At 43.7% G+C, this 22,464-nt stretch overlaps 1 protein-coding gene across 18 annotated transcripts in view; it reads left to right on the top strand.

Moving 5' to 3' along the window:
- The window catches only part of LOC110536022 (AP2-associated protein kinase 1), a 49,839-nt gene extending 28,145 nt beyond the window's left edge, over positions 1 to 21,694 (top strand). The window contains exons 14-19 of one of the 18 annotated variants that reach the window (XM_036935859.1): positions 126 to 221; positions 9,044 to 9,148; positions 9,346 to 9,414; positions 11,795 to 11,971; positions 12,480 to 12,590; positions 18,806 to 21,694. In XM_036935859.1, the coding sequence (XP_036791754.1) occupies positions 126 to 221; positions 9,044 to 9,148; positions 9,346 to 9,414; positions 11,795 to 11,971; positions 12,480 to 12,590; positions 18,806 to 19,635 (1,388 nt within the window). In that variant the 3' untranslated portion in view covers positions 19,636 to 21,694. Of the gene's footprint in view, positions 1 to 125; positions 222 to 9,043; positions 9,149 to 9,345; positions 9,415 to 11,794; positions 11,972 to 12,479; positions 12,591 to 13,352; positions 17,299 to 18,805 lie in introns of those variants that run through there. The other 17 variants (XM_021621509.2, XM_021621508.2, XM_036935862.1 and 14 more) reach the window with 17 other exon arrangements.
- The last annotated feature ends 770 nt before the right edge of the window (positions 21,695 to 22,464 follow it).

The raw sequence follows: 22,464 nt of genomic DNA, 5'->3' as shown, positions 1-22,464 counted from the left end.
TGTTGACTTTCTATTAGATCAGTAACTGTCATAACCTGACCATCCCGTCTTCTCCAACATCTTTCCTCTCCCTATTCTCCTGCTTTCTCTCCTCCTTTCTCTCGTTCTCCCTGTGTAATGTTAAGCTGAGAGAACTGCGGACATCCTGGGTTTGGATGCAGGCTCAGCGATGTTGAGTGTCCCGGACCCCTTTAACGCCCTCTCTCTCTCTGACACCACAGGTAACGCCCTTTCCCAGCATGCAACATTGTTGTGGAATGGGTTAGAAGGTTTCACTTCTCAGTCCTGCCAGGATCCATACTTTACCATTAATCCTCCATCCAGTGTGTTTCAATTCCTGCACATAGATGTTCCGGAGACACTCATGTTGGTGGATTGTATGTGTCCTATATCTAATGTTTTTAAAGCCATTGTTTATAACATGAGTCTGGGGTGACATGGCTTTGCTCATTAGTCCTATTGTCCCTGTCCTGTTAGTGTCATTGATTCCCTTTCTGTTCCTATGAATAGAGACCTTAGCTGGATCGCCTCACACTTGTGGACCCGTGCCTCTGACTACTGTTGCCTGGTTACCTGAAGGACACATTCTCCTTTGTTAATCGGATTGCTGTTCCTCTGGAGGTGCCTGCTTTAGAATGCCTCTCACTGAGAACATTGGGAAAGTTCAGCATCACATCTGAGCTCTTATTTCAGTTGGTAGTTGATTGCTTTTCAAAATGGCTCTGGGGCAATACTCTGTCCTCAGTTTTTCTTAGCCCGGGCTAGGCTGTATTCCCTGTATGGCCCACATAATCGCTCCAATGACAGTCAGTGGATGCCAGTGTTGTCAGTTAGTGGGGACTGAGCTGAGGGGTTAAAAGGCTGCCTGCGGCTGTTACATAATCTGGGTGTGGTTAATCTTTCCTGTCCTCTCCCCACACACACAGTCTTCTACACAGGGCACAAACAGAGTGAGAGCACTGAGGATTTACTGGCACACAGCACTGGTAGAGCCCACAACAGGAACTGCACCCCTGCTGTTGGAAAAGCACTGCACAGTGTCTACAGGAGTTCATATAGCCACAGGCCAGATGTAAAGCCCTTTCAGAAGGGATGGCCATACTGTCTAGTCTAGTTATTCAATTCTCATATGAAATGTGAGAAGCGATTGGAAAGAGAACCCGTTTCCTCACAGGTCAGTGCATGCTGCTGTTATATGGTGCCGCAAGAGCAGTACACCAGAGTCATACAGCTACACCAAACAAAAATATATAAACACAACATGACACAATTTCAAAGATTTTACTGAGTTACAATTCAAATAATTAATTAGGCCCTAATCTATGGATTTCACATGACTGGGAATACAGATATGCATCTGTTGGTCACAGATAGGGCTGTTGCGGTGAGCGTATTACCGTCACACCGGCGGTCACGAGGCAGTCAAATTCCACATGACCATTTAGTCACGGAAATTAGGCTTCTACAAGCTCTGACGTTGCTGATGGTCATTAGTAGCCTACTAAACATGCTAACTGCCTGGTACTCAGCACTCTAGTGTCCCTCTAATCACTCTGACATCAATGAAAATGTATTTGAAAATCTAATCAAACTTTTCATGAGAGCCCATGAGCTAATTTTGCGCAACATTTCTATAGGCTAAGAAATTGCGGGAGATAAAAAAAATTTTGATGGCCTCTAATAATAAAACATGGATCCCATCAGCTTTCTATAGGCTAGGCCTACTGTATTTATTTCTCAACTTTCCTAATATTAGGCACATTGCTTATATTTACAACAGGAGTAATGCCTACCTGGCTGTAATTAAAATAAATCACGATGAAAAGCATCCTCCATTCGATATTTAAGTGCACAGATGACGTACAGTTGAAGTTGGAAGTTTACATACATCTTAGCCAACTACATTTAAACTCAGTTTTTCACAATTCCTGACATTTAATCTTAGTAAAAATTATATGTTTTAGGTCAGTTAGATCACTTTATTTTAAGAATGTGAAATGTCAGAATAATAATAGATTTATTTCAGCTTTTATTTCTTTCATCACATTCCCAGTGGGTCAGACGTTTACATACACTCAATTACAAATACAATTAGTATTTCGTAGCATTGCCTTTTAAATTGTTTAACTTGGGTCAAACCTTTTGTGGAGCCTTCCACAAGCTTCCCACAATAAGTTGGATGAATTTTGGCCCATTCCTCCTGACAGAGCTGGTGTAACTGAGTCAGGTTTGTAGGCCTCCTTGCTCGCACATGTTTTTTTCAGTTCTGCCCACAAATTTTCTGTAGGTTTGAGGTCAGGGCTTTGCGATGGCCACTCCAATACCTTGACTTTGTTGTCCTTAAGCCATTTTGCCACAACTTTGGAAGTATGCTTGGGGTCATTGTCCATTTGGAAGACCCATTTGCAACCAAGCTTTAACTTCCCTGACTGATGTCTTGAGATGTTGCTTCAATATATCCACACAATTTTCCTGCGGTCTTTCAGGTTATGTCGATATAGGACTCGTTTTACTGTGGATATAGATACTTTTGTACCTGTTTCCTCCAGCATCTTCACAAGGTCCTTTGCTGTTGTTCTGGGATTTTTTTGCACCACAGTAGTTAATCTCTAGGAGACAGAATGTGTCTCCTTCCTGAGCGGTATGACGCCTGCGTGGTCCCATGGTGTTTATACTTGCGTACTGTTGTTTGTTCAGATGAACGTGGTACCTTCAGGCATTTGTAAATTGCTCCCAAGGATGAACCAGACCTTTTGGAGGTCGACAATATTTTCTCAGATCTTGGCTGATTTCTTTTTCACAATTCCTGACATTTAATCTTAGTAAAAATTATATGTTTTAGGTCAGTTAGATCACCACTTTATTTTAAGAATGTGAAATGTCAGAATAATAATAGATTTATTTCAGCTTTTATTTCTTTCATCACATTCCCAGTGGGTCAGACGTTTACATACACTCAATTACAAATACAATTAGTATTTCGTAGCATTGCCTTTTAAATTGTTTAACTTGGGTCAAACCTTTTGTGGAGCCTTCCACAAGCTTCCCACAATAAGTTGGATGAATTTTGGCCCATTCCTCCTGACAGAGCTGGTGTAACTGAGTCAGGTTTGTAGGCCTCCTTGCTCGCACATGTTTTTTTCAGTTCTGCCCACAAATTTTCTGTAGGTTTGAGGTCAGGGCTTTGCAATGGCCACTCCAATACCTTGACTTTGTTGTCCTTAAGCCATTTTGCCACAACTTTGGAAGTATGCTTGGGGTCATTGTCCATTTGGAAGACCCATTTGCAACCAAGCTTTAACTTCCCTGACTGATGTCTTGAGATGTTGCTTCAATATATCCACACAATTTTCCTGCGGTCTTTCAGGTTATGTCGATATAGGACTCGTTTTACTGTGGATATAGATACTTTTGTACCTGTTTCCTCCAGCATCTTCACAAGGTCCTTTGCTGTTGTTCTGGGATTTTTTTGCACCACAGTAGTTAATCTCTAGGAGACAGAATGTGTCTCCTTCCTGAGCGGTATGACGCCTGCGTGGTCCCATGGTGTTTATACTTGCGTACTGTTGTTTGTTCAGATGAACGTGGTACCTTCAGGCATTTGTAAATTGCTCCCAAGGATGAACCAGACCTTTTGGAGGTCGACAATATTTTCTCAGATCTTGGCTGATTTCTTTTAATTTTCCCAAGATGTCAAGCAAAGATTGGTTTACTTTCGGCGCCGACAGAGATGGCCGCCTCTTAAATTGTTACCCCAGAAAATATTAGGTGTTATTACATAGTCGGGAGGAACTATTGGATATAAGAGCAATGTCAACTCACCAACATTACAACCAGGAATACGACTTTCTCGAAGCGGATCCTCTGTTTGGTCCACCATCCAGGACAATGGATCGGATCCCAGCCGGCGACCCAAAACAACGGCGCCGCAGAAGGGGGCAGACAGAGCGGTCTTCTGGTCAGGCTCCGTAGACGGGCATATCGCGCACCGCTCCCGAGCATACTACTCGCCAGTGTCCAGTCTCTTGACAACAAGGTAGATGAAATCCGAGCAAGGGTTGCCTTCCAGAGACAGCAGAGATTGTAACGTTCTTTGTTTCACGGAAACATGGCTCACTCGGGATACGTCATCAGAGTCGGTACAGCCACCTGGCTTCCTCACACATCGCGCCGACAGAAACAAACATCTCTCTGGTAAGAAGAAGGGCGGGAGTGTATGCCTTATGATTAACGAGGCTTGGTGCGATTATAACAACATACAGGAACTCCAGTCCTTTTGTTCACCTGACCTAGAATTCCTTACAATCAAATGCCGACCGCATTATCTACCAAGAGAATTCTCTTCGATCATAATCACAGTTGTGTATATCTCGCCCCAATCAGACATAGACGGCCCTGAAATAACTTAATTTGACTCTATGTAAACTGGAAACCACACATCCTGAGGCTGCATTTATTATAGCTGGGGATTTTAACAAGGCTAATCTGAAAACAAGGCTCCCTAAATGTTATCAGCATATCGAATGCACGACCCAGGCTGGCAAAACCCTGGATCATTGTTATTCTAACTTCCACGACGCCTATAAAGCCCTCCCCCGCCCTTCTTTCAGAAAATCTGACCACTACTCAATTTTGTTGCTCCCAGCCTATTGACAGAAACTAAAACAGGAAGCGCTCATGCTCAGGTCTGTTCAACGCTGGTCCGAACACTCGGATTCCACACTTCAAGATTGCTTCGATCACGTGGACTGGGATATGTTCTGCATAGCGTCAGATAATAACATTGATGAATACGCTGATTTGGTGAGCGAGTGTATTAGTAATTTTTTACTAATTTTCATCATAGGTACACTTCAACTATCACAGACAAAATAAAATAAAATTCCAGAAAATCACATTGTAGGGTTTTTAATGAATCTATTTGCAAATTATGGTGGAAAATAAGTAGTTGGTCACCTACAAACAAGCAACATTTCTGGTTCTCACAGACCTGTAACTTCTTCTTTAAGAGGCTCCTCTGTCCTCCACTCGTTACCTGTATTAATGGCACCTGTTTGAACTTGTTATCAGTATAAAAGACACCTGTCCACAACCTCAAACAGTCACACTCCAAACTCCACTATGGCCAAGACCAAAGAGCTGTCAAAGGACACCAGAAACAAAATTGTAGACCTGCACCAGGCTGGTCTGGAACATGCTGCTGTACACGTCGATCCAGAGCATCCCAAACACGCTCAATGGTTGACATGTCTAGTGAGAATGCAGACCATGGAAGAACTGGGACTTTTTCAGCTTCCAGGATTTGTGTACAGATCCATGCGACATGGGGCCATGCGTTATCATGCTTAAACATGAGGTGATGGTGGTGGATAAATGGAATGATATCTCTGTGTATTCAAATTGCCATCGATAAAATGCAATTGTGTTCGTTGTACATAGCTTATGCCTGCCCATACCATAACCCCGCCAACATCTGCCCGGTACAGTTGAAACCGGGATTAATCCGTGAAGAGCACACTTCTCCAGTGTGACAGTGGCCATTTGAAGGTGAGCATTTGCCCACTGAAGTTGGTTATGACACCGATCTGCAGTCAGGTCAAAACCCTGGTGAGGAAGATAAGCATGCTGATTAGCTTCCCTGAGACCCGTTTCTGACAGTTTGTGCAGAAATTCTTCAGTTGTGCAAACCCACAGTTGTAATTAACTAGTGATTATGTGAAGATTTATTGTTTTTTTTATAAGATATGTTTAATGGTAGCTAGCAACTTATCTTGGCTCCTTGCAGCCACAAGGTCATTTTGATGCTGCACTCGCGTAACAGATGGTCAGCCTGTGGCTGGTTTCAGTCGGTCCCGCAGGGGAAGATGCTGGATGTGGAGATCCTGGGCTGGTGTAATTATACGTGGTCTGTGGTTTTGAGGACGGTTGGAGGTATTGCTAATTTCCCTAAAACAACATTGGCGGTATGGTAGAGAAATGAACATGCAACAGCTCTGGTGGACATTCCTGCAGTCAGTTGTGGCATTGTGCTGTGTGACCTTTTATTGTCCCGAGCAGAAGGTGCACCTGTGTAATGATCATGATGTTTAATCAGCTTCTTGATATGCCACACCTGTCAGGTGGATGGATTATCTTGGCAATGGAAAAATACTCACTAACAGGGATGTAAACAAATTTGTGCACAACATTGGAGCGAAATTAGCTTTTTGTGCATATGAAACATTTGTGATCTTTAATTTCAGCTCATGAAACATGGGACCAACACTTTACATGTTGCATTTATTATTTTGTTCAGCATAAATAAAGCTCTGGAGTTCAGACTTTGTGTCATAGCAGTTTATCATTGACCTGTGACCTATGACCTCTATCCCTTAGTAAAGGGGGCAAATGGGCAGCTGTGCTGTGTCATATTCTGAGCCCCCTACCCCAGGTCCTCTGCCCCCTGTCTCTCCATAGCAGCCAGTGACCTGTAAGTATGTATGGAGTTTAGGTTTTGACCCAGAAGATACTTACTCACATGCATGCACCTGGTTTGCACTGTTTGGATGCACTAACCTGCTGGAGAGGCACATCCTGAAGGCAGTCCTCCTGATTTGTCTGTGGCACGGAGCTGGGACACCCAGCAAAGTTACTTATTAACAAGGATGCTGTCAGTCAGGTGTCTTAACAGTGCTGACTGATCCAACACTTGTTCAGTGATGAAAGTGGAGAAGAGACGTGTAAAGACGGTCAGTGATGTAGGCCTAGTCTGTGGAATGGTGCTATGGTAGCTAACCTTTTTTGTTGAGTGAGGCTGAAATTTTGCTCTTTAGTCCGTCAACTAATGAGTCAATAAAGATGAAATAATGACTAGCTGCTGTGTGTTTGTATTCGTCTCCACGTCGTTGGTTGGTGGGATGGAATGATGTGTTGGTGATTTAAGGCTAGCAGTCCTTTTGAAGGCATGCTGTTTTTCTCCAATACTTGTTTGACATGAATGGTATTTCCCGCCTGAAATTAACATGTCCTCTACTCAAGCATGGTCTGTGCACTCTGTCATCACCCTAGGGGTGATCTAGTTTTTCCTAACCTTCGAATGTGCCTGCTGAAGGAGTAAAGGAAAAGACCGGTGTCTTCATATCATTCCTCATGGCAAAATACCCAGCCAATAGAATGACTTTGCAAACGTTACCAACTAATTCTCACCTTGATAGTATAACGATCATGTTCTCATTTGTACTTAGATGAGCCTAGTGTACGTACAGTGCATTCGGAAAGTTTTCAGACCCCTTCACTTTTTCCACATTTTGTTATGTTACAGCCTTATTCTAAAATGGATTAAATAAAACATTTGCCTCATCAATCTTCACACAATACCCCATAATGACACAGTGAAAACAGGTTTTTAGAAAATTGTGATAATTTATATAAAAAAAAGAGGTATTCAGACCCTTTGCTATGAGACTCAAAATTGAGCTCCATGTGCATCCTGTTTCCATTGATCGTCCTTGAGATGTTTCTACAACATGATTGGAGTCCACCTGTGGTAAATTCAATTGATTGGACATGATTTGGAAAGGCACACACCTGTGTATATAAGCACAGTTGACAGGACATGTCAGAGCAAAAACCAAGCCATGAGGTTGAAGGAATTATCCATAGACCTCTGAGACAGGATTATGTAGAGGCACAGATCTGGGGAAGGGCACCAAAACATTTCTGCAGCATTGAAAGACCCCAAGAACACAGTGGCCTCCATCATTCTTAAATGGAAGAAATTTGGAGCCACCAAGACTCTTCCTAGATCTGGCCAAACTGAGCCATCGGAGGAGAAGGGCCTTGATCAGGGAGGTGACCAAGAACCCGATGGTTACTCTGAGAGCTCCAGAGTTCCTCTGTGGAGATGGGAGAACCTTCCAGAAGAACAACCATTTCTGCACCAACCAGGCCTTTATGGTAAATTGGCCAGATGGAAGCCACTCCTCAGTAAAAGGGACGTGACAGCCTACCTTTTAAAAAATTATGTATTTAACCTTTAACTAGGCAAGTCAGTTAAAAATAAAATTCTTATTGTCAATGACTGCCTTCCCCAGCCAAACACAGATGATGCTGGGCCAATTGTCCACCTCCCTATGGGACTCCCAATCATGGTGAGTTTTAATACAGCCTGGAATCGAACCAGGGTCTGTAGTGGCACCTCTAGCACTGAGATGCAGTGCCTTAGACCACTGCGCCACATGGGAGCCCACTTGGAGTTTGCCTACTTTGAGCCATGGTGGTGGCAGCATCATACTGTGGGGATGTTTTCAGGTGGCAGGGACTGGGAGACTAGTCAGGATTGAGGGAAAGATGAATGGACCAAAGTACAGAGATCCTTGATGAAAACATGCTCCAGATTGCTCAGGACCTCAGACTGTGGCGAAGGTTCACCTTCCAACAGGACAATGATCTTATCCACACAGCCAAGACAATGCAGGAGTGGCTTTGGGAAAAGTCTCAATGTCCTTGAGTGGCCCGGTCTTGAACCCAATCGAACATCTCTTTAGAGACCTGAAAATAGCTGTGCAGCGATGCTCCCCATCCAACCTGACAGAGCTTGGGAGGATCTGCAGAGAAGAATGGGAGAAGCTCCACAAATACAGGTGTGCCAAGCTTGTAGCGTCATACCCAAGAAGACTCGAGGCTGTAATCAAAGCCAAAAGTGCTTCAACAAAGTACTGACTAAAGGGTCTGAACACTTATGTAAATGTTATATTTCAGTTTATTTTTTAAAATAAATGTTCAAAAATGCCAAACAGTTTTTGCTTTTTCATTATGGGATATTGTGTGTAGATTTATTAAGGGAAAAAAATATTCAATCAATTTTAGAATAAGGCTAACGTAACAATGTGGAATAAGTCAAGGGGTCTGAATACTTTCCGAATGCACTGCATCGTCCCTTGTCCTCAGTCCTACATCATTGTCTCCCTTTTTCTTTCCCTGCTCATCTTTTTCTAATGCACATTCTCTCTTTCAATGCCTTCCTCCCTGTCCTCTCCTCTCGTCCCCCATGTCCCTCTCACAGAGAAGCTGATTGAGGGACTGAAGTCCCCTGAGACATCTCTGCTGTTCCCTGACCTTTTACCCCTGGCTGACCCCTTCAGCAGCTCTGCAGAGGGCAACAGCAATGGTAACAGGCTCTTCTGCCTGTCTGCATGCCTTCCTCTCCCCTTCCTGTATCCTCTCCACACATGAGAGATGTTTCAGGTTGTTTATGAACTGAAGTCCGTCTCATCTACTTTTATTCTCTGGAGGTGGGAGCTCTTTGGTTTCCTCTCTCTTCTCATTCATTTCCTTATCTGACCGTGTCTCCTCCTCTTTCATCAGCAGTGAAGGCTGAGATGTGTGTGGACTCTCTCATCCCGGGCCTGGATACAGTCTCAGCCAGCCTGCCAGGTTAGTGCCCTGTACTGTACCTTACTGTTCTTACCACACATTTGTGTCAGCCTTAAATAATATAGGCAATGTTATTACATTATCACTGGGCTTGCATTAATTAATATGACGTGTGCTCTGTGTGGTGCCACAAGGTAATGAGTTATTGGGATAACACTAAGATTGCATGTTTTTTTTCTGGTACCAACATTATACAGGGATATGATTCTTAGTTCAGGAGCTCTGTTGCTGTTTCCTTTGTGTTAACTATTGCTTGGTGTTGAAAGGACCAGGTAATTTATCAGTAACCTGCGCAAACATACCCTGCCAAGGATAGCTGACAGGTTTCCCTGCACCAAATTAATATTCCCTGTCGCCATTTCTTCAATACTGTCTGGAACGGTTGCGACAGTGAGTGTCTAGGTTTATTGCAATGATACGTTGCCATGATGTACTCTTGAGGGCGAACAGGAAAACATTTGCAGTGCACTTTTAATTAGAATTGCTGATTCCGCTCCAGATAAACTTGAGCACAGTGTGAATATTTGTGTCATGACTGACATTCCCCAGTGAATGTAGGCTGGATCTGGGGGCAAGGCCGCTACTGCTGAGCGATAGAGCGTGTCTGCTGCCCCTGAGTTTGACCTCTCAACATCACGCAGTAGGCAGTTTTTCCCTCCTCTCCCACCTTTTGGTAGTAGTGTCAATCTGCTCCTCTAGAGGGCACCAATGGTCCTGTCATTGGTCCAACTCCTACATACAGCAAAGTACCACTACTAGTCTGGGGTTTGATCAGGGGATATCTACTTTGAGGATGGACATACAGTACCAGTCAAAGGTTTGGAAGCACCTACTCATTCCAGGGTCTGTCTTGATTTTATGTTTGTACTATTTTCTACATTGTAGAATAATAGTGAAGGAATCAAATCTATGAAATAACACATGGAATCATGTAGTAACCAAAAAAGTGTTAAACGTATCAAAATATATTTGAGATTCTTCAAAGTAGCCACCCTTTACCGTGATAACAGCTTTGCACACTCTTGGCATTCTCTCAACCAACTTCATGAGGTAGTCACCTGGAATGCATTTCAATTAACAGGTGTGCCTTGTAAAAAGTTAATATGTGGACTATCATTCCTTCTTAATGTGTTTGAGCCAATCAGTTGTGTTGTGACAAGGTAGGGGTAATATACAGAAGATATTTGGTAAAATATCAAATCCATATTATGGCAAGAACAGCTCAAATATGCAAAGAGAAATGACAGTCCATTATTTCAAGACATGGTCAGTCAATCTGGAAAATGTCAAGAACTTTTAAAGTTAATTCAAGTGCAGTCGCAAAAACCATCAAGCACTATGAATAAACTGGCGCTCATGAGGACCGCCACAGGAATGGAAGACAAGAGTTACCTCTACTGCAGAGGATAAGTTCATTAGAGTTTTAACAGAACCTCCGATAGCACCCAAATAAATGCTTCAGAGTTTAAGTAACAGACACATCTCAACATCAACTGTTCAGAGGAGACTGCGTGAATCAGGCCTTCATGGTCAAATTCCTGAAAAGAAACCACTACTAAAGGACACCAGTAATAAGAAGAGACTTGCTTGGACCAAGAGACACGAGCAATGGACATTAGATTGGTGGAAATCTGTCCTTTGGTTTGGTGAGTCCAAATTTGAGATTTTTGGTTCCGACCGCCGTGTCTTTGTGAAACGCAGAGTAGATGAATGGATGATCTCTGCATGAGCGGTTCCCACCGTGAAGCATGATGGTGTGGGGGTGCTTTTCTGGTGGCACTGTCAGTGATTTTATTTAGAATTCAAGGCACACTTAACCAGCATGGCTACCACAGAATTCTGCAGCGATACGCCATCCCATCTGGTTTGCGCATAGTCCCACTATCATCTGTTTTTCAACAGGACAATGACCCAACACACCTCCAGGCTGTGTAAGGGCTATTTGACCAAGAAGGAGAGTGATGGAGTGCTGCATCAGGTGACCTGGCCTACACAATCACCCAACCTCAACCCAATTGAGATGGTTTGGGATGAGTTGGTCCGCAGAGTGAAGGAAAAGCAGCCAACAAGTGCTCAGCATATGTGGGAACTCCTTCAAGATGGTTGGAAAAGCATTCGAGGTGAAGCTGGTTAAGAGTGTGCAAAGCTGTCAAGGCAATTTCGTAGTTTTGATGTCTTCACTATTATTCTACAATGTAGACAATAGTGCAAATAAAGAAAACCCTTGAATGAGTAGGCGTGCCCAAACTTTTGACTGGTACTGTATTTCTGAGAGTATGAAGCTCATTTTGGTCTAAACTATTTTCTGTGCTTAGGCTAATGGGCTTTCATTTTCGTTCCTTCTTCCTCCCATCTTAACCCCTGGCCTCCGCTCCCTCAGACTCTCTGGCTGGAGAGGACTCTCTGCTGGGCTGCTCTCTGCTATCTCACACCTCCACCCCTGGGGATCAAACTATCTGTGCACCACCCTCCTCCTGCTCCTCTGCCACTCCTGGCTCTGCTTCTTGTCTGGACAAGCTAGCTCCAGTCTCATTTGGCACTGCCCAGACATCTGCTGGTAAGACCTCTCTCCAGCTGTCATATATCGTATACCTGTGGTGAAACTCCTCACAGCAAGTCTGACCTCTGATCACAGTACCACAGACCTGCAATATCGCTCAGCTGTAACACCCAGTCAGACTACTAATATATACATGTTCAAAGCCAAGCAACCTTTGAATGGATGATGTTAAACTACCCAGTTAACTCTCATATTACTCATATCAACATGAACTATATCATTTCAACTGGGGAATGAGATATTGAGACAGACATGTTGGCAGCCTGTATCAAAGGACCCTTTCTTTGTAGCGCTATACAGCTGCCACAACATTGTGGGACCTTCTGCAGACCCTTGACTCATTTACAAAAGCCACATCAGATGCATGGCTCAGTACTAATGCTGTGACTGCTCTGGCTGCGTCTGTCTCTGTACTCCCTGCACTCTCCCCTCCTCCCTCGCTCTCTTCTGGGCTGCGCTAACCTCCCCCTCCATCACCCCTTCACCTCCTCTCCTCCACCTGCAGAATCTGCTTACCTCATGTTGGGCTTCCAGCCGCCCGAGGCTGGGGAGAAGGGCACTGAGGACGAGTTTGACCCCATCCCTGTGCTCATCTCCAAACACTCCAACAACCAAGGTATGTAAGGCAGGCCAGCAGTGTGTAGATAGGGTTGGATCTATGTGTCTCATTGATCCACACAGAGGATCAAAGTACTGTTCTGTATGAGCTGCCTTCCTCAACCCACATAACTGCCAGGGGACCACGAATGAGCACAGCCATTACTGAGAAACCCTAGCTAACACCTTAGTTCATCACTTACACCTGCTGAGAGCAACCATGGTTGGATGTGCTGTAACATTAACTAGCCCTCCCCATCCTAGCATGATTTCACATCAGTGTGTTTCTCATTTGACTTTTCACTGGTTGAACTTTGCCAGTAAGAATTGGCAGTTCCGATCAACGGCAGGCACCATTATGCAGTTGTTTTATACAGTCTGTCAGAACAGAAGCACCAAAGGCAGAGCATTAAGCCATCTTTTAAGAGTAGTGTCTTCTAGAGGTTAGGACGACATACAAGATGTCCTCCTCCCAGCACTCTTTCCCTGAAATGCTGCGGCTGCATATAGATAATCTTGGCTTACTTTCTCTCTTTTCTTCTCTTTCTACCCGTCTTCCTCATTCACTCCTTTATGCTCCTGTCATCCCACCCTCTCTCCTGTCCTATTTTATTTCACCAACTCTCAATTCTTTGCTAAACTGTCCTTTCTCCTATTCTCTCTCAAATACTCTCTAAATATGACTCTCTCCCGCTGGTTCCCCTTTCTCCCACTTCTCTCTTCCTTGCTCCGTCCATGTCCTCCTCTCTCTCTGTCCCTCTCTCTTTCTGGCACGTTTCAGGTGGTCACTCGCGCAGCAACAGTGGCACTTCAGAGTCCAGCATCCCCAACTTGGCCCGCTCCCTTCTGCTGGTGGATCAGCTCATCGACCTCTAGGGGGTGGGAGAGAGAGGTCGAAGGGGCAGCTTGCAGTCGTAACATGATGGGGAGAGGGGGCAGCAGAGGCACTTATGTAGCACCTTGCAAGGTGAAATGGAGGAGTTTTAGTGTGGACTAGAGAATACTTTCTCTGGTGTGCCTCCGTGCCCCCGCCTCCATCTCTTGCTTTCTTGATACGCTGGTTTCAAACCATTCATCCTGGCCGTTGGCATTCCCATGTTGGTAGCAACATGGCATTAACTCCCCGTCCTGACAGACTGTCTGCTTCTGTCTTGGCTGCACTGTGGTCTTTATCACGCTGTCATCCATCTGTCAACATTCCTCTTTGTCCTGCCTTGCGGTTTCAACCCCACGCTATTCACATACTGCCTGGCTTGCCCATAACCCCATTGGCTTTGCTGTTTTACAATGTTTGATCAGGGTTTATGCAAACGTATGTGTCCCAGGTCTGACCATGTAACACAGCAGTATAGTACTTCTATCTCTCCTAGCTATCTGTATGCACTCTTCCTGTAGCAGCTATGACCATGTCTAGTCATTAGAGCAAAGCAGGCCTTTAGGAAAGCAGACGCTGACTGAACTATCACGAGCTGCTTGCATGGGCCATACAGATGAGACCAATGAGCTGTCAGTCCTTAGGCTCCTGCTGTGTTTTTAACTTTTCTCAAACTGCTGTGGTTCACCGGTGCCCCCTGGGAATGTTTGGCTGTCTGTTGCAAATGGTCGAAGATGTCTGTCATTCTGAGGTCAAAAGCGCTTCTGCAACATGCCCTGTTATGGTGGACATCTACAGGCTGTGTCTAGATACCCCAAAACTGCCTCTGATTGTCTGGTCTTCTACAACAACCATCTCCTTGACTGCACAACCATGTTTATCTTGGCTGTGCTTCATGTAAGAGATTTAAAATAAAAAAATAAAACATGTATCTGAACACGGGATTATTGTTCCCGTGTTGTGCATTTCCTGTAGTTTAAGGTCATATTGAGCTGGTGCATTTAGCCTCTTACTATACCTCTAAGTATAATAATTATCTGGAAAGGTTGACTCATTCGTGGTATTATTCTAAATGTGTGTAATTCATTTGAATGCCCTCGTCTTCTTGGTCATACTGTACATTAAGACGGGTGCTCAAGACATTTCTCTCTTGGGCAGAATGCATGCTAACCAGTTATTGATCATGTGTATTCCAATAAGAGTTTCATCGTGGCTATTCTGTTTGATTTGGGTTTCTGTCCTCGGCCCATTGGCAAGGCTAACAGATCTACTTTTCCCAGAATGTGAGAGAGAAATGAGTCCCATATTGAGCATGGATACAGCTGAATAGTGCAATGGTTGTGTATCTCATTGGTTGTTTAGTGAGGGTCAGCTGATCTTTACCAGTGAGCCAGCAGAGTGAGAAGTAGGGTCAGCTGATCTTTACCAGTGAGCCAGCAGAGTGAGAAGTAGGGTCAGCTGATCTTTACCAGTGAGCCAGCAGTGAGAAGTAGGGTCAGCTGATCTTTACCAGTGAGCCAGCAGAGTGAGAAGTAGGGTCAGCTGATCTTTACCAGTGAGCCAGCAGAGTGAGAAGTAGGGTCAGCTGATCTTTACCAGTGAGCCAGCAGAGTGAGAAGTAGGGTCAGCTGATCTTTACCAGTGAGCCAGGAGAGTGAGAAGTAGGGTCAGCTGATCTTTACCAGTGAGCCAGCAGAGTGAGAAGTAGGGTCAGCTGATCTTTACCAGTGAGCCAGCAGAGTGAGAAGTAGGGTCAGCTGATCTTTACCAGTGAGCCAGGAGAGTGAGAAGTAGGTGCAGCTGAGCTTGGGTTTTGTCTGCTTGTGTTGTGCTGGTGTTGTCCTACAGCCAATCACAGTTTCTCTTTTTGTTCCATGTGTCTCTGTTGCACATTTCATCCTCATCATTAATCTCCCTTCTTTCTAATCTACTCATCCATACTACACAAACACACACATACACCTTGATGTTGCTTGTGTATAGTGTAATGATCTGGACAAATATCCATAACCAACTCGTATGTATATAGAACCACTATTTCCTCGTTCTCCCATTGTAAAGAAGTAGTTAAAGTATACTGAACAAGAATAGAAACGCAACATGCAACAATTTCAACGATTTACAGTTCATATAAGGAAATTGGTAAATTTTAATAAATCCATTAGGCCCTACTCTATGGACTTCACATGACTGGGTAGGGGTGCACCCACTGGGGAGCCAGGCCAAGCCAATCAGAATGAGTTTTCCCCCACAAAAGGGCTTTATTCCAGACAGAAATACTCTGCAGGTATAGAGCTTCTTGATATGCCTCACCTGTCAGGTGGATGAATTGTCTTGGCAAAGGAAAAAGGTTTACGAACAGGGATGTAAACAAATTTGTGTACAAAAGTTTAAAGTAAAATGCTTTTTGTGCACATTGAAAATTCTGGGATATTTTATTTCAGCTCACGAAATATGGGACCAACACTTTACATGTTGCGTTTTATATTTTTTATCAGTATACATTTTAAAGTGCTTCATATTTAAAGACCTATCATAATATGAATAAATGTGACAGTGCTATAGAATGAATGAATGTATGAAGTGAGTATCAATATGAAATATATACAATTCATAAGTACATATTATAGGTAAATGAAAAAAGTTTATTTCTGTGTATTCTTTATGGGGCTGTATTTAAGAGTGCAAAGATATTGTGTCCCTCCTACTTGTCCAAAGTATTTTTGTCTATCCTTGGTCTTGTGGGAGACTATTTCAGCATAGGGAAGCCACTAGCCCCATGGTTTTAGCGATCTTAATTTGGTGGTGTTCTGAGAACAGCTCTGTGCTTGTGACTTGCCTTATTGGGGTATTATCTTAAACCTTCATCCTTGGTTTTCCCATAGTTTGATTTTCTTCCTCTGAGCTGTAGTTTATTTAACAACAGAGTCCCCTCCCTCTGAAAACAGGGCTTATGACGGACGGGTCTTCCTGATATCTCTGTCCTTTCCTCCTCCTTTACTGTTAACCCCTAAATGCATCAAACAAGCTAAGCTATATCGCCTACCTACTTACACGTTACAATGCAGTCTCATTTGTTGGAAACAGAACCAAAATGTGTCTTACTCTTGACACATCATCATCCTCCCAGCCAGCATAATCAGGTGATATAATTTACTACATTGTACCCACACTTGATTTACCTGAGGAATATTCAAATTAGATGATACAATGTTTCAGAAACTAAACTGAAATGCAACCCATCTAAGAACTCAACTCCACAAAATGCATTTATTCAATTTCAAAAAGTATTGTTTCCATACTTGGAAAATAGACAAAGCAAAAATATACATTTCCATTTGAGGTGTTACTGCTAGTATCGCATACTTTAAGTTGAAGTTAATTTCTTCGTTTTTTTTTTTTAACTTTGAAGTAAAAATGTGTTTTACCCCTCTCCAAACCATATATTGTTCAGTAAGTAGAAAATGGGCTGTGGCTTTTGAAGAGTGTCTGGAGAATCAGTAAAACTACTCTTATTTTGTTTTTCTCCGATCTACTTGTTGTACAGTCTTTTGCGGGTTTAGGTGTGGCTAACCTATGCAATTCTACAGTAGTGCTCATACTATCCTTAGACACCACAGTGCTGTATTCAGTAGAGGTCTAGCCTTGCCAGTAGAATTTGACTTGTGTTGCTGTGAAACTGATGTCCCTAGTGTGTTTGCTGGGGCAAATAAATGAACACTGTTGAACTGTGCAAACAGCAGTTGTCCATATGTGAAAGCACAGAGCTATTATCTAGCGTATACCTTATATTTTTATGAAATGAGAAAAATATTCAAAAAGAAAGGGACATGAAATAAACATCTGAATGTAACTCTAGTCTCCTTGGTGTATTTTTCAATTCATCAGTAGGAAATGAAGTTCAATATATGGTGGTGTTATGAGATAATTGAAAGAGCAAGTATAGGTGGATAACACATCAGTCTTTTGCTTAGTCACACCCACATAATTCACTTCCCTAAAAATGTCGAGGCTCACACTTCAGACAGAAAACACAATCTGCTGTCAGTTTGCCAGTTTATGATTGCATTAATAGCTTTCGGATGCCTTTTTTCCCTCCTTTCGCCCTATCATAAACACAGTATCTCAGTACAGTATGGAAATGCTCACTCATCCTATCATGCCTTGGTGCTAGACTGAGCACCTAACACACACTGCACTCTTACATGGGGTTTGAGTACTCTCACACACCTAACTTCTTGCCTTTCAATCCACTGGAAGGTTGAGTATCTTAGAGCTACAGTTCCACCTCTTCTCTTACTCACACCCAACTCTTTGCCCTCTGGCTGACTCTGAACTGTGCCCTAAATGGCTGCCACTAACCCTCTCCCCCTGGAGCTGCCGGCTAACTCCTGCTACCTGCACTACCAAGGTAAGACTGCCCCTGTTTCTGTCGCTCTCTGTCTGTCTGCTCCTGTCAATCTCACTCTCTGCTGGGACTCCAGTGAGTCCTCTCACTCTACCTTGTTTCCACGGGTCCATTTGCTCCTTATCAAGTCCCTATATCTTTATATAACTTACCAATAAAGAACCTAAATCTTCCAGTATTACTCTTTGTAGTGGTGCGTGGAATTGTTTTGGTGAGGGGTTGTGTGTCTGCTTAGAGGATGTTGGCGATCTCCTGAAAAACAAGTGGAAACAATGTATTTTTTTTGTTGTAGTGATAGCGCTGAATAGTCAGTCGTCTGTCGCGTTGTGTTCATTGTGTTGTACAGTGTAGATCATGTTGTGTTTTTGGAGTCGTGCTGTGCTGGCTTGCTGCTGTTGGACCATTGTGCTGTTGTTGCTGTTTCCATGGTGTTTACTTGTTTGTAGTAGAACTGTTGTACGTGTCATCTTTGGGAGTGGCCTATTGATGCTCTGTTAGACCAAAGGACCACAGACTGTGTAGTTCAAAGCTGAGAGAGGGTTTTCAATGTAAACTAAGTTGGAGTCTTAACCACCACAAGTCATCTTGTCTCAGTGTACACATCTTAAAGGGCAACTCCACCACTAACATCATTGTCATTATCTCCAGCACTATACTATTGTCTACATATGTGGAGACGGCACATTTTCTATATTTTGTAGAAAAAAAAATCTTGTTTAAAAGTTCTACCTGATTTGTGGTGACGTGGGAAGTCAGAAAATACTCTCCTGGCGAGAAAATGACAGGTTTTTCTACTTTTAATCCTGCCCTGTGATGTCACAGATCATAGAAACGTGCCGTTTCCCCATAATGTAGACACTGGTATGGTGCTGGAGACAATGGATGAGGTTGAAAAGTGGCAAAATTGTCCTTTTTAAGTCTCATCCTTTACTTTGTCTTCTCCCCTCTACAGAGCTGAAAGGAGAGAGTAAAAGCCACGCTGTGCTAGACAAGGGGAGGTCAGAGATTGAGCTGCCTGAAGAAGGCCACAGAGCAGACCAGGGCTGTGTCCACTCCAGCGATGAGGAATTTGAGGAGGAAGACAAGAGAAAGGAGGAGCAATGCAGGAGGGCCAGTGAGAGTGATGAGGTGGGCCATGACTGCAGTGGTTCCAGACCTTTGCTGCTGGATTCAGATGAAGAGGAGGAGCACCGGTCTGAATTACACCTCCCACCCTCCCAGCCACGCCTATCACACCCACAACTCTCCACTCCCTCCCACCAACCTACCCCAGGCCCACATGTCCCATGCCAGAATAATTCCCAACAGATGCCCCGGAAAGCCAGGGGGGGTGAGGTTGTCCCTGATGTCTTCTCCAAAGCCCCCTTCAAGGTTGGACAGGAAGAGGCAGGCGATGTGTTCGCAAATGCCCCGTTCCCACGTCCCCTTGTTGTGACTCAACAGCATCCAGATGTCTTCCTGCAGGCCCCCTTTGTGAAGCCCAAGACCCTCCACCCTCACCCAGCTGTGCTTTACCCTGTGGCCTCTGAAACAGCCCTCTTGAGCCAGGTGGCCCCGCAGCCTTTCCGCCCACAGGCCCTGGCCAAGTACTCCCGACACTTTCAAGGCCCATTGCCTCAGCAGCCTGTGACAGCTCAGAGGGTGTTGTCCAGCGTGAGCAGGCAGACTGCTGTGAGCTCAGTACCCGTGGGACCCTTACACTCCTGGACTTCAGAGGTGAGTGCAGTAGACCCCTTTGTCTCTGCGCCCTTTCACCTCAAGGCCCCGCAAGAGAAGCCCTGAAAGCTCCCATCCTTCCCTACAAAGCAGGGGAGCCAGCATTGGAGGCCACACCTGTGCACACTACACTAAAGCATACACACTGCATGCTGTCACCAGCACTGGGGCTGGGCTGCAGGGTGGCATAGAACTCTTAAGATCTTATCCTTTACAAACTCGGAAAGGTCTTGAAATTGCGCACGGTCATCATTGCACTTTTTTGCTGCATTAGAATAGAGGTTCCAGTCAGTCTCAGTTATCCCTGTGCTGGTAGCTGTCATATCCTTTGGTATGCACAGAGGATATGGCGGCAGTTGATTTTTTTCTGCCTACCTCAGTTTGTCCTCAGCTTTTCCATTTGAGTGAAAACATTGCTCAATTTAGAGAGCTTCTTGACGGGGGCCAGTGTTGGAGGTTTAGAATCAGACAGGACACACACACACACACACACATCCCCTGTTCTAGGGTTAACCGCTTAATGAAATTTGACCCTCTGCTCCTTTACTCAGTTCATTATCCATTGCTCTGTAAGGTCCAATAAGTATTCCCATGACAGCCCTGATCTCTGTGTGATGATGTCACTACTCATCCAGGGGTTATCCTCTCACAGGGGCCCAAGAAAGGCCTCCTGTATTGGTTCCTCTACATGTCTTATATACTTCTGTTTGTTTTGGAAGTTATCTGATGACCATTTTAGCCTATTTAGTGGTGTATACTTTATACGAGGTAGGTTAATGTACATCTGGCGGTGCTGTCATATTTTTATAATTTATAATATTAATCCGATGCTGGATTATGTTGCACATGTCAAACTATAATGCATTATGAGTTGACATTTTAGCCTTTGTTTTGATCCAATCCTTCTTTTCACTTGTGTTTATGGTCACCTGACTCAGTGCTGCTAAAGTCAGCCTAAGGCATCTGTCACCTACTGTACATGGCATATAGTACAGAGCATACCTTACTGAGGCCAACGGTCAGAGTTTCACCTTAAACCTGTCATCACTTGTGGGTGCCTCTGCTGTATGTAATTTGGTGTTAGTTGACTTTAATTTTGAACGGAGGTTGTTAATGTTGTAGCAGAGACGCCTTATAGAAGTCCTCAAATCTCACGACCAGCACTGTCGGCAAAGTCCCAGTCAGCACCTCCACTACACTCCGTCAGCATCTATTGTTAATGCTATGTAACTCTATGCACTCACATTCCAAACCTGCTCATTCAATCATTTTCTTAAATAGCAAGCCTACATTCTACCTGCACTCGATTCAATAAGATTTGGAAACCTTTACAATCAGCAACCAATTCAACCTTTACAAATCAGCACCCCCTGTCAGAACATATCAGAATAACTAAAACCTTTGAAGCACCTCAAGCAAAACACACAACTTTCACCTGTGGCAAGTCAGACACACACTTCCCTACACATGCTCAAATGACACAATTCCAAGTAAAGGGTCAACACATGGTTTCTTCATAAACCCATAAGCTTTCGCACTTCTACACCAGATTTTGCATTCCTTTTTTTATAGCCATATGAAATGCTGATATAGTATTCTGCTGACTATTGTAGAGTCTTGAAGAACTTTTCAATGTTTGCGATCCATTACATGACTTAGTGATGGTGTGGACCAATAGACTTTCTCAGCTACTTGATCCAAAGTAAGAATCCCCGTCTTAAAAGGAGAAATTATTCTGATTTGCTTTTTGTCATTCGTGATTACTCTTTGTATAACATGTTAATTCATCTGCCGTGCAAATGAAGACTGAACACCATCAGCAGCAATGATAATGTACTCTACAATTACATGTGTTGAGGTGACACAGCTTTCTGAAGTTGTTGAAATTGTTTTTTTGTGTAGGTCCTTTCCTGGAAAGCTTAAAAGCAGCATTTTTGTTTGATTTGTCTGACTGTAATATGTTGTGTAGTAAAGTGTGGTGGCTGATTCAACAGCAAGCCTCACCTGCTGAACCCTAAAGGCACCCATATCAAAATACTTGAGTCATGCAGAGCTTGCCATTCAACACCATATCTTGTATGTCCTTGCGTAAAGATGAAGATAAATAAATGTATGCAAAACAAGTAAATCTCAGTTGTAATTTGTTGCATTTGTGTATCATGAGACGCACCCATATGCAATGTATGTTATAAGATGAACGTTCTCTACCTTGTGGTTATAGGTATGTATTACACTGAACTAAAATAAATGCAACATGTAAAGTGTTGGTCCCATGTTTGATGAGCTGACATTAAAGATCCCAGAAATCTTCCTTAAACACACTTAATTTGCTCAAATTGTGGGAAAAAAAATTATCCTTTGCCAAGATAATCCATCCACCTGACAGGTGTGGCGTATCAAGAAGCTGATTAAACAGCATGATCATTACACAGTTGCACCTTGAGCTGGGGACAATAAAAGGCCATTAAAATGTGCAGTTTTGTCACAACACAATGCCACAGATGTTTCAAGTATGCTAACTGCAGGAATGTCCACCAGAGCTGTTGCTAGAGAATTTAATGTTAATGTATCTACCATAAGCCGCCCACAACGTTGTTTTCGAAAATTTGGCAGTACATCCAACCAACCTCACAATCGCAGACCATATGTAACGACACCAGCCCAAGATCTCCACATCTAGATTCTACACCTGCAGGATCATCTCAGATCAGCCACCCGGACAGCTTATGAAACTGTGGATTTGCACAACAGAAGAATTTGTGCTGAAATTGTCTCAGTGAAGCTCGTCATCCGCACCAGGGTCTTGACCTGACTGCAGTTTGGCGTCGTAACCAACTTCAGAGGGAAAATGCTCACCTTCGATGGCCACTGGCACTCTGGAGAAGTGTGCTCTTC

This window comes from Oncorhynchus mykiss, chromosome 11 (assembly GCF_013265735.2).
Source record: "Oncorhynchus mykiss isolate Arlee chromosome 11, USDA_OmykA_1.1, whole genome shotgun sequence".
Classification (NCBI taxonomy): Eukaryota; Metazoa; Chordata; class Actinopteri; order Salmoniformes; family Salmonidae; genus Oncorhynchus; species Oncorhynchus mykiss.
Note: the sequence above shows the minus strand (reverse complement) of the source record. Positions and strands in the feature narration are given on the sequence as shown.